The sequence below is a fragment of the Aedes albopictus genome, chromosome 2 (genome assembly GCF_035046485.1).
Source record: "Aedes albopictus strain Foshan chromosome 2, AalbF5, whole genome shotgun sequence".
Classification (NCBI taxonomy): Eukaryota; Metazoa; Arthropoda; class Insecta; order Diptera; family Culicidae; genus Aedes; species Aedes albopictus.
In genome coordinates this window covers 459,311,287-459,324,208 of record NC_085137.1, presented here as the reverse complement: position 1 = coordinate 459,324,208, position 12,922 = coordinate 459,311,287, and the positions used below count along the sequence as shown (strand labels likewise).

General features: G+C 39.0%; 1 protein-coding gene across 6 annotated transcripts in view; it reads right to left on the bottom strand.

The window, feature by feature from the left end:
• The window catches only part of LOC109418942 (ribosomal protein S6 kinase beta-2), a 189,508-nt gene that overhangs the window by 146,330 nt on the left and 30,256 nt on the right, over nucleotides 1-12,922 (bottom strand). For 5 of the 6 annotated variants that reach the window (XM_029877748.2, XM_029877743.2, XM_029877744.2 and 2 more), the window contains exon 3: nucleotides 7,896-7,931. The exons of the other annotated variant lie outside the window; for it this stretch is intronic. In XM_029877748.2, the coding sequence (XP_029733608.1) occupies nucleotides 7,896-7,931 (36 nt within the window). The remainder of the gene's footprint in view (nucleotides 1-7,895; nucleotides 7,932-12,922) is intronic. 6 annotated transcript variants of the gene reach the window in all.

The following is a 12,922-nucleotide window of genomic DNA, read 5'->3' as shown; positions in this document are numbered from 1 at the left end:
GGACCCTTTCCCAACTTTCCCCCTACTACGACCAATACTCACGATGGACTAGACGATGTCGTCAACTTGAGCAAAGTGTGTAGTAATTAGTATTGGGTCGTAGTAGTTTTTAAAAAATGCTCTGTTTTAACTATTCCCATCGCACTAGTGTTTTGCCCGAATGGAAGCTCCAAAGATGAATTGATAATTGAACAATAATTCAATAATCGAAAATCTCCGTGGTCACTGGACAACATTCAGAGAGTAAAAAGGCTGTCTATGTTAACGCTTCAAAGTAGAGCAAAAAAATATATGTCATAGCTAATTTTTAATGATTTGATATTTCTGAAAATTATTCGGAGACAGCTACCTACCAGAGCTAGCGTTTTTGCCGATATGGGCAACTAGTTTTTCTGACAGCTTCTCCAAACAACAATCAAATAATATCCTAAGTTATTTTATAATATATTCTGAAAATTATTTCAAGCTGATTACCAATAGTGTCAATAACCGATGTTGGTCATTGACAGCACCAGCATCATCCCCAAATAACTTTCATATTAGTGTTAGATAACACTTTTTGAGCTTCCATTCGATGTTGCAAATCAGTCAAACCCTATATGTCAAAATATAGTCTATAATGTGTCAAATTGTGTTCTTGATTTCGCTAGTCGTCTTCTGCATATTTGTGATCATCTCAGTCCAAAGTATTCTTATATCCACCATAACCCTTTACATTGTCAACCGTCCTAAGTCCTAAAGAAACATGTAACTGAATTCCTGCTTTCTTTTTGATCAGTGTTATAATACCGTCTAGGATATAAAAACAAAAAAGTTCAGTCAGCTGATCTTTGTGTCAAAAATTAAAATGATAAAGATTGTTTGTCTAGTTTTATATATTCATCCCTACAAAACCTATAAAAATAAGAAATACAAATATAAACTCATTTCTAAAATCAACAGTTTAGTCTATACCTAATCAGTCCATAATTTTCTAATGGTAATGTATTTAATTGTTCACATAACCTAATCTGTAAGGCTGTAAGTCAACTTATCCTAGCGTCCCCTGTCCTCGGTACTTTCGAATTCAAGTGATGAATGAAGAGTGTAACGCAGAGACCTCCCCTACCCACTCTTGCGTTACATAAAATTTAACAATTATTGTTAAATTTCAAAAATTCAAAGAATGCAAAGAGTAGGTCTATGCAAGCTGAATTATAACTTGTGATAAATGCACAACGGATACTCCTTTGGTTCCCATTAGCACTTACGGCCGATTCCTTCACTTGCGCTAACTCGTAAACCAGATATATCTAGCTCAAAGTCCAAGCGATGGTGAATAAACTGGCGCTAAAGTGCTAATGGGTTAAGCCCTCCCATCGCGTCAAGATCGAATATCCAGGGGGAGGGTAAATCCTATCTAGAGCAACTTGAGACATTGCTCGAGGAATATTAGCAGAATTAACAAGAGAGTAAAAAATTCGAAGATTGAAAGTGAAGATTGACATTCTCATTTTTTCATTCGCGTTTGGCCACATTCATTGTCAGCTGAATGCCTCTCTTTTTTTCATTCAATTCTCTGTCACGAATATTTTTTCGCACGTCGTAAAATGTCCAATTTCTGTTAACAGACGCACAATCCGACTTAATGGACGAATGGAGATGATAACTAATATTCTAATTAACTACTATACACAAGTTTTGAGGAGATTAGAAGTATAATCGGGAATTACGGTCCAGTTATATTTCTCAGTGAAAATTGTCAGTGACAGAAAAATGAATGAATATTGAATAGGTGAAAAAATTCATTCATCAAAATGAATTTTATTTTGATCCCTTAGTTGAGAATTTTCAAATTTCACGTAGAATTTCACTCATTGAAAATGAAAATTTTAAACTCTGGAATTAACTGTAAGAAATCCAGTACAAATTTATCTTTTTTTTTTCCTCCCCTGTTGGGGAAAGTAAGCCACTGCGTCAAATAGGCTGAACTTTTGTGGCATGTCCCGTTTTGATATTCGCATCTAGCCACGGCGCGTCGTCTCCCAGTCAGGTGCAATGGAATTGATAAACTCCAAGACCTTCCCAGGTTCTGCAAACCAGATCTCACTGGGTTGCAAGCAACCACTATTTAGAAATCTTTGTTAGCGCGTGTATAAAGCACCACAACTGCAAAGCAGGTGTTCCGAGGTTTCATGATCCGTATTACAGAAACGACAGATATCACTCTGAATATGGCCAATATTTTTCAAGTGATACCTGCTCGGGCAGTGTCCAGTTACTAGGCCAGTGTATGTACATAGAGCTCTCTTGTTGATCTCTAAAAGCTTTTTGGTTTTATAAGCATTTGGTGTTATAAATCGTTTTGACTGATTGCAATTTTTGACATCCATCCAATTGGATATCACCCTCTGCTCAGCCCAGCGTTTCAGGTCCATTTTAATTGTACAGTTTGATATACCACAGAATGTTTCTGGGCTAGCAAACTGTAATTTGGAACCACGTTTAACAAGCTCGCCTGCCATTTCATTCCCTTCAATGCCACAGTGACCTGGAACCCAGTATAAGTTTACTGAATTCCCTTGGCACAGCCTTCGCAGTGAAAGAATGCATTCCCAGACAAGCTTTGAATTACATTTGTAAGCGCACAATGCTTTTAGTGCAGCTTGACTATCTGAGAACAGGGATGGGAACACTCACTTTCAAAAAGTTACACTCACTTGCTATTTTCTCTGCTCAGAAGCTTCCAATAAAGAAACGATGTATGGAGACTTTTGCATTGTGGTTTTGGCTAAAACTTTGCCAAATAGAGTAGGGGTCGCACACGCATACCAAAGTCGTGACAGAGTTGTAAAAACGACTCTCAACGAGGTGAGTGTAATTTACATTCACATCGTGGAGAGTTGCCTTCGCAGCTCCCTCACGACTTCGGTATGCGTGTGTGACCCCTACTCTATTCGGCAAAGTTTTAGACAAAACCACAAGGCAAAAGTCGTCCAAACATCGTTTCTTGATTGCACGCTTTTGAGCTGAGCAAATAGCAAGTGAGTGTAACTCTTTGCAAGTGAGTGTTCCCATCCTTGTCTGAGAAAATGCAAATATTTGCATATCTGTATTTTCTCTCAAGGCAGATATTTGCGCATTTCAAAATAGGGTATTGGTTCCCTTATTAAGCATGTGGCTCCCATTTTCATCCTACGAAAAACAAAGGATTGAGGCGCTGTTTGTTTTGTTTCTTATTTTTGTATTTTTTGTTAGAAGTGAGCACCCATGAAAACAAAAAGAACGGAATCAATCGGTGCCGTAATCGCTTGTTTTCGAATAGGATGAATATAGGAGCATGAGATGATTGATGGCACACATACCCTAGCAAGAATCTGTGCTTGAAACACCATAGGATAGTGTCCCATCACCACTGAAATTTGTATTCCAAGGCCGTAGATTCCTGCTACCGTTTCTATTCCAACTTTTGAGCCATCTGTATAGAATTTGATTGATCCTTGACGAACAGTGGGACCTCCGACTTCCCAATCTGCACGAGTTGTTTCGTGCAACTTGTAAGGAACATCATGGTTCTCCACAGGTTTCATCCAGTCTTTAATCATTTTCATTACTGGCCTATTTTGGAAGTATTGTGAAATGCTCAGGTGACCTACAAGATCACCTGGCATAAACTTTTCAACTCGTTCAAGTCTCAGCAATTCCTTTTCTGCTTCTAATTGCACGTACTCGTGCAAAGATAGATTGAGATTGAGAATCGCATCTAAAGCTTTTGATGGAGTGCTTCGCATCGCTCCTGTAACAGCAATGGACGCAAGACGTTGAATTTTCGCAAGCTTTGATTGCATGGTAGCCTCTTTTGTTTTTGGCCACCAGACAAACGAAGCATACGTCACTTTTGTGCGGATTATGGCAGTATAAATCCACATTATCATTTTTGGTTTCAAGCCCCCCTTCCTGCCAATAGTTTTGGAGCATAGCCAGAACGCACTTGTTGCCTTACTCACGGACTCAATTTGAGCATTCCAGTTCAGTTTAGCATCCAGTATCAAACCTAAGTATTTGACTCGATCACTAGGATAAATTTGTACTCCTCCAAGCCGAAAAGCTTTTAGGTTGATCTTCCTTCTCCTAGTGAAAGGGACAAATACGGCTTTTGACGGGTTGATGCTAAGGCTCTCCTTAATACACAATGAATGTGTATAGTTTAGGGCCCTTTGCATTCTCTCCGAAACAGTTTCGTCATACTTTCCTCTCACTATTATGACTATATCGCCTGCAAAGCTCACAACTTCGAACCCTCTTCCTTCAAGCTTCTTAGTAGATCGTCCACAACTAAGGACCACATTAGTGGTGAGAGGACTCCTCCTTGAGGGCAACCTTTCGTTGCCCTTATGGCTTAAGCGTTAAACCAGGCTCAACTATATGGGTAAGACTGGCTTACCGGTTAAGCCGAGGTGAAGAAATGGACCCTTACTGTTATAGAAGAACTTCCCAGCTCAGAGGTGATTTCTCTTTTTGCAAGCACAGTATAAATCCAATGTATGATACATTGGTCGAAGTTTTTCTTCTCCATGGAACGCTTCATAGATGAATAGGAGGCATTATCAAAGACTCCTTCTGTGTCTAAAAAGGCGCATAGAGCTATTTCTTTTGCTGAAAACGTTTTTTCCACCTTTGTTACTAGCGAATAAAGTGCCGTAACCGATGATTTACCGGATTGATAAGCAAACTGGAAGTCAGATAGGGTATGCTCTTTTATGTAAGGAGAATTGATAAAATCCTTCAAAACCTTTTCCACAGGCTTCAACAAAACTGAAGAAAGACTAATTGGCCTGTATACTTTGGGATGCGTCTTGTCTCGCTTCCCCTTTATTTGGTATAAAGATAACTTTTACAAGTCTCCATTTTGATGGAACGAAATTCAATCTTAAACTAGCCTTGAACATTACAATTAGTGATGGAACCAACACCGCTTCTCCATTTTGTTCCATCAACTCCTGTAGATTTAAAAGGCTGAAAAGATCTAATTGCATTTTCCACTCTGGCCTTCGTGAAGATTTCATCAGCTAAATCTGAGGCGGTGTTTATTGTACTAGTTAACTCCGAAGAGCTTATACTAGGACATCCTTCACCTTCCAGAGATATAGTATCATTGGAATCCACACTTAGAACCGAACCTGGAAAATGGGATTCCATCATTAAATCCAAAGTTCCACGAGGAGTTTTGGTAAAAGCTCCATCGTCGCGCTTCAGGTTTCCCAATTCATTTGAATGATCTTTTGCAAGCGTTTTCTGTAGTCTAACAACTACAGGAGTGCTGTTTATGTTTTCACATGTCAGCATCCAAGATATTCTTTTCGATTTTCGTATTTCGTTGTTGTAATCAGTCAGGGCTTTCCTGTACTGAGTCCAATCTCCCGTTTTTTTTCGCTCTATTGAACATTTTACGAAAAAAAAATTCTAAGGCGATCCAGTTTAAAATTCCACCATGGCACGGCTCTAGTAGAAGACGATTGTATGGTGGAACAACTACTGTTAAAGGAATTGATGATACTTTCATTTACCCTTTGAGAAAATGATTCTAACTTTTGGGTTGAATCAATAGTTTCTCCCATTGTAAATGAATGCGTATTCAACAATTCTACATATTGATCCCAGTTTGTCCACCTGGGATTTCTAAATGCGGTTCTAGAATAATCTCCACCACTCCAATTGAAGACTATGTGTTTATGATCAGATAGAGAAATCTCATCTGACACGTGCCAGTTTGTGATCTTGTCAAAGATTGCAGCTTTGCACAGTGTTAGATCCAAGACCTCTTGTCTGATTACATTTGAGAAAGTAGGTTTATCACCATTATTGCAAATGTCTATATTGTTGGAAGACAGGTACTCTAATAGTGACTCACCTCGACTGTTAATATCCGTACTACCCCAAACCGTGTGATGCGCATTGGCGTCACTCCAATGATAAACGATTTGTGTTTTTCTTTACAGAATTGAACAAATGATGCGATCTCAGGAGGAGGTACCTCAGGAACATCACCAGGAAAGTAAGCTGAAGCCACAGCGATCTCAGTTTTACCCCTAGTGGTTGGTACCTCTACCATGATCGCAACAATGTCCTTTTCTGATAAACTTTGTAATAGGATAGCATTTTAACGTTTTGCGTAGGGTGGGTGTACCAATTATGGCACTACCTAAGAAAAACTATTTATACAAAAATAAAGAGAAGACCAAAGAATGTCATCAATTAGTCAAAAGACAGCTTAGTTTCCATACTTTACAGGAAAAATATAGAAACGGAGCCAAAACTACTTTTAGTATTGATTACAGCGTGTGCCAATGATAGGAACCCTGTACCAGTTATGGTTACATTTTTTTAACTTCGGTTCCTTTTCGCACTGCATTCTTTTATGGGGTTAGCCATAACTGGTACACTATGGCGTAAAAGGGTGCAAGGAAGCCGAAATTTTAAGGAAAATGATTTATTTCTACCATGACTTGAGGAAAATGTGGAGTTTAAATGAGTGCAACTATCTTTTGTGAACGTGATCTGTTGTTCACAAAATTTTTCTTGTTGATTTACATCGTTAAAGGGTGAAAATTAACTATGGCGAATAATTGGTACTATAGCCATAATTGGTACACTTACCCTACTAAGACAGCGGTTCTGGGAGAATCTTGTTGCTCATCATAATATAGTTTACTATTTTGTGTCAGAACTTCAAGAATCTTTCGTTTATTGGACCATGGCTTTTGAATAAGTGCCACTTCCAGTCCTTCTTTTTTAAACCTTCGACTCAACACAGCAGAAGCACCTTTTGCGTGATGAAGATTAACCTGTACGAACTTAATTCCTGCCATAAAAAATTTCATTTACCCACTTTTATTAAGCCTCGGAATTGAGACGTAAGAAAAGTGGCCGATTATCCCGGAGACAAATAAGGTCCACTGCGTGATTGCTCCGTTTAACACAGTAAGGGCAACATGCTGTGGAGGGTGCCCTGGTACTCCACAGGCTCCGTTCACGGTTAAGTTTTTATTACCCCCCTAACCATTCATTCCTAGGCACGGTACGCTTAACACCATGAATTAGGGGTCGCTTGTTTGGTGGGCTTTTACCACTGGGTCAGGCAATCCGTAGTAATATTCTTAGCAAGTTGAGGGAACTGCTACCACCACTACACGGCTATCTAGGCTGATCGGGAATAGAAATTAATATTGATGATCAACTTCTTTAGCGCCCGAACTGCCGTTAAAATTTATGTTATATAGAACTATAGTTTAAGATTTAAGATATCCCGAAAAACTTTTTCTAAGACCGAAAAGTGATCGGGCGTTTATGAAAAAATAATACCCGAGGCATTGCATGCCCAATCGGCGCGATTTTATTGCCATTATTCTTTGTTGATTTCCCATACAAACTTCAAATGAGTATAGCATCGCAAAAATGTTATCGGATTTGTATGAAAATTTGAGAAAGTGACATCATTTAGAATTAAATTAAGCTGGGCCCATCGAACCTTTTGACATGTGGTATTTTGAGCCGGCGCATTTTGAGTTTGTTCATTTTGAATTGAATTTCCGAATACATACCTGAAAAAACTCCTGGGGGAAATCCTAAATAAATCATCAAATTTAATCAGTATTACTACAATACAAACAAACTTTGGAAGTTCCTTGTTCATGCACGGTAATATTATTAGTGAATATCATAAGTGAGGAAGTAATAAAAAAAAACAGTTTTGTAGGCAGGCCTGTTCGACACTCAGATTTGTACTCTTAAAATATCGAACAGGCCATCCTTCGATTCTAACTACTGTGTCCTTATCCTTACGAAGAAGTTTCGCTAAAAATAACTCGTGAAGCAATTTTTAACGAAACTTTTTGGCGAAAATTCCGTTCGAATACCTGGGCGATTCTGCGGCGGATAGCGAGTAAAGTTACCTGAAAAAAAGAAGTGCAAAATGTTTAAAACTAAATTGAAGGATTTACTGAAGAAATTCCCAAAGGAAAATTCATTCAGTTAAGCTAACTACTGAAATCTTATTAGGCAGATTTTCTGGGAGGATGTTTCACCAGATACTTTGAATAATTTGGAAATTTTTAAGAATAGCATAAATAGATTCGGATTCGTTATCTTGTACTAGTTTGAAGTTCCGTTTTCAAAATTTGATACCAAAAAAAACTAGAAACACCAACAAGTTTAAATGCACGTCTTTCATATGAAGCCGTTCCCTGCCGGTAGTAATCAGTTCTCGCGAATTTCACAACATCAACATCAACACAAACTCATTCGTTGAACTGATTCGGTCATCGTACCACATCGCCTTCAACAACTCGCGCACCTGTAATCATTTGGCAATGAGGGCAATGATCCCCATTCTCCTTCGCTGTTCTAAGTAACCATTCTGCTGCTACAGTTGGAAGCACATTGGGACTCTTATTGCTTGCGTGTGGTTGCTGCAGCACGTAGGTAGGTACCTATATAGACATACAACCGAGGAATGATTGAATACCACCTATATATTACGAATGAAAGGCAAAAACACACGATGATGCCAATTCAACGACCGCGACGCGCGAAACATTCATATCGAAAGTAAGAGCACTCATCATCGGCTCAGCACCATTACCATCATCGACTGGCCGGCATCAGGCAACAAGCCATATATAAATTCGCAACAACAAGAACACCAACAACAACGCCAACGGCGACTGACGGAACTGAATGGACTTAAAACCTAAAACGGCATGCGAATCGAACTGAACCGAACCGAGAAGGCACTGACCGATCGGTCTCTCCTCGGTCTGACTGAACTGAATGAAGCAAGAGCAGATGATGATGATGAGGAGGATGTAGGTATTAAATACCAAAAGCCGGACGGCGCGGCCGCCGACCAAGAACCAGCCAACTGGGAAACAACAAAACCAGAAAGAACAACCAGCCCTGGCAGCCGCCACTCACAAAGGTAAGGTGTGTATGATATGGCGAAATGTGCGTGCAGCAGGAGAGTTCCTTGACACCTGCCTTGCGTTGCGTTGTTGGTTACTTACTTACTACTGCCCGGCCGGGCCACTGACCGGACAACGTCGACGAAAGAAACAATAACAAACCCGAAGAATCGTCGTTACGCCGGAATGAACTCGGGGTGCTCTCATCTACAAGTTCGACCAACATCATTCTCAGAGGTGGGGTTCGCAGAGCTTAGGGTGGTCAGAGTTAGCTGTTATAACATAACGAAAGTGGATTTTACGAATTCCAAAAAAAAAACACACAATAACAAAAATATCCAAATTGTTCTTGAGCTCGGAGCATAAATTCTACAGCTGTTATAGTAACTTTTTTCGGTGTCCAGCCATTCCGCCGAATGTCGTTTGACCGAACGCCATTTGGCCGAATGCCAACTGACCGAAAGGGTCGTTTGGCCGAATGCCGTTTGGCCGAATTATGATCAAATGAATTCAGAGGAGGTTTTTGACATTCTGACTAGAAATACGATGTTCAGAAATATTTTCTTCTTTTAATCATAGGCTATTCTTTCTAGTTTTGACATTCGGGAACTAGATGGCGTTGAAACTGGCAATATTTTATCAAAGATTTTCCCTTTTTTGAATCATAGGCTGTTCTTTCGTTGTTGCTTTTGCGCTTCTGAAAAACTTTGCTAAAGACAGCACCTTTGTAAGTCTTTAGGTTTTGGAGATATCGGAGTCAGTCAATGTGAAGCAATATTGTTATACTTCATACAATACTTTTCGTAAGTCTATACTTATGACGGGTAGTGTATGTTCTACCATGTTCGAATAACCTTCCAGAAGATAAAAAAAAAAAACATTTTGAAACCATTTTGTTTTAGGTTGATTTGGATAACCTTGGAGTTCAGAACTTGTGTTTGCATCCGTAACCAACCCTTCTTTCGATATATAGAGTTACGTTTAAGCCCGGATTTGGGACCTTGGCCCCACGCCCCCGAATTACAGTAGTCCCCATTAAATGTCACTCCACAAATTAGAATGTGAGACAAGAAAAAATCTTGATTTGATTTTCAACATAGGAACTTCTACCTGCCGCAAAAGAACTTGTCGCTATCTTTCCAGGAACTTGTGAAATTTTAAACACCCTGTAAAACTGGTTGAATAATTTTCATTTGAAATAATCAGTTTAGCTTGTTCAAGTAAATATCCACCTGAATTTTGGAGGAACTCCTGAATGAATCCAAAACTCTTTACAATGAAAAGTTCCAAAGTTCAGGCTGAATATTCTTGTTTATTTCTCTCAAAAATTCTTGAAGATTTGAAGGATTTCCGGAAACGGGAAACTAGAGTTGGGTTCTGTCACTATCGCTGGTAAGCTACTCGCCGATGTTGATAGGCCAAATGCGATTCAAGTCGCCGCACGCTCTATTGTGTTACCGTCATCTTATTGCGGATTTTTAGAAAAAAGAACACTGTAATTATCGCAGGGTTCAGCCACAGCTGTCAAAGCCCTACCGCAGCCATGCAAATCATTAAAAAAGATGGTCAAATCAAATTAATCTTGCACAAAGACTATATCATATTCCAATATGTACAGTTTTGCTAATATTTCAATTCGTATTTGATTGACTTCAACGCAATTCAACTATCAAAACATATATAAATTCATATGTTGACAAAACATTCCAAAAATACGTATAAAAATATGACATTTCACAAGAAAACTTCAAAAATGTCGAAATGTACCATGTGACATTTATACGTCTGACGGCAGTCAATATTGAAAAAAAAAAAACAATCAAAAAATAAAAATATATTACGAAAAAATGATTTTTTTCAGAAATTTCATAAAATAGTTTTTCAAAAATCACCCTGGCGGAACCTCTGAATCAGGGGTTTTTAGATCGTGCATCGCGAAGCCATGACAAGCGCACCGCGGCACATCAGAATATTCACGCATATTCATATCATATTTCTACCAAGAACTCGCCATAGATCAGTGATCACCAAACTGCGGCCCTCGAGGTGATTTATTGCGGCTCGCGAACTGATTTTCAAGTATGTCAGAATGTGGCCCGCTGAAACATTGAATAACCAAATATAACATTTTTCTATTTTTTTTTATGATTTGTTACAATACATATTTTCTACAAAGCTCAACTGAATTAGTATTATTATTTCTGAAATTGACTTAGACCATTTTTTGTTTCGAAATATTATTCGTCGCGTTCGATAAGGGGGAATAACCGAACGTGACGATTTGAACCCGTCGCGGGTGAAACCATCGCCAGAGTCGTCGCCAGCCAATCAGCAGGCGGGAGTCTGACGTTTCTCCGATCTCATTAACACAAACAGAGGTGGTTCTTGATTCGTCGCGATGATTCAGAAATGCCAAATGGAAGTTAGCAGCACGTTTTTCTATGAAAGCAACATACAATATTGATCCTTGACTGAATTTTGTGGTAAGCGACAGCTCTTTTTAAAGAAATGGTGAATTTTGGAAACAGACTTTCAGAGAAAAGGGGTATTTGTAGATCGCCATTTTATCGAAGATTTAATGAAACTGGTTCAAAATGAATTTTGAATTCTTGCGGCCCGCAGTCCCCATGTAAAAATTTATTTTGGCCCGCATAGACACTAAGGCTGAGGACCACTGCCATAGATAGTCACAAGCATCCTACAAGGAATCTGCAATGAATCTTCAAATCTCAGAATGGGGTCTTGTACCATTTGGGCAGGTGTACCTATTTTGGGCACTTGCCGCTATAACTAAGTCATTTTCAAACCGATTGATTTGAGTTTTTGTATAGAGTTAGATACTGTACGTGCCTAACTCTATACAAAATTTCAAATCAATCCGTTTGAAATTGACTTAGGTATAGCGGCAAGTGCCCAAAATAGGTACACCTGCCCAAATGGTACAAGACCCTAAATCTAATGTTTTTTTTTTATCAAAAATCTTGTCAATAATATACTAAATTACTTAAAATGAACGTCACAAATCACTAATAGGCCATCTTTAAAATTCGTTAAAAATTCAAATGAAGACTTAACTCTTTATAAGGCCGAGAGAACTAGGCACGGAATCCACTCGTTTTACATTGGAATATAAAGTACATGTGGAGTAATGAACAAAAACGTTTTTATTTTCAAAAAAATCGATGGTTGATTTTGTATGAAAAAAAATGGTCTAAGTTTCAACTTTTTGTCAACAAAGTTTAAAATGTTGTTATTTTGTGATGCGTTTTTCAATCATGCTGATTTTTTGACAGGTTATTGCCCTAATATTCATGAGTAACTTGTGTGAATTTGAACTCGATTGGTCGATTATTTTGGACGATATGGCAATTTCAGGGCTGTTACAAAAGTGTCGATTTGAAAACCGCAAAATCCGCGACAAGCCATTTGAAATCCGCGCCGAGGTCCTCAAATCTGCGTCAGTACAAAAACATATGGATTTGATGACTCAAACTCATAAAAAGCAAAAAATTCAACTATTCATGACTTTTGTTGCACTTCAGATGAAGATTTCTAATGTTGAAACTGATTTTTAACTATTATTAATCAATGACATAAAATGCAACTTCTACACCTACCTACCAAGAATTCACAAATGTTGCAAACAGGACAGTTTTTTTAAATTGGAATAAAAGATTGAAACTAATGTTCTGCCCGACAACAACTCAGCAGCGCGAGACTCGGACGTAGTCACAGGGTCGGCGCGCTACCGGGCAACCGGAGGGGCTTCGCGGATCTATTAGGGCGCTCAAAGATTCAAATAAACTACACTAAAGCGGTTCGAAATTACGGTGTATTCAGTTGTCTGTTGTTCTGTAGTTTGTCACTGGTTCACGGCACGTACCTTGGCTGACTGCAAACCTGCGAGCGCTCGCGGCGGGACCTCTGTTCCAGCGATGGCTGACTGGACTCGATGCCGTCCTGTGGCAAGATGGCGGAACAGC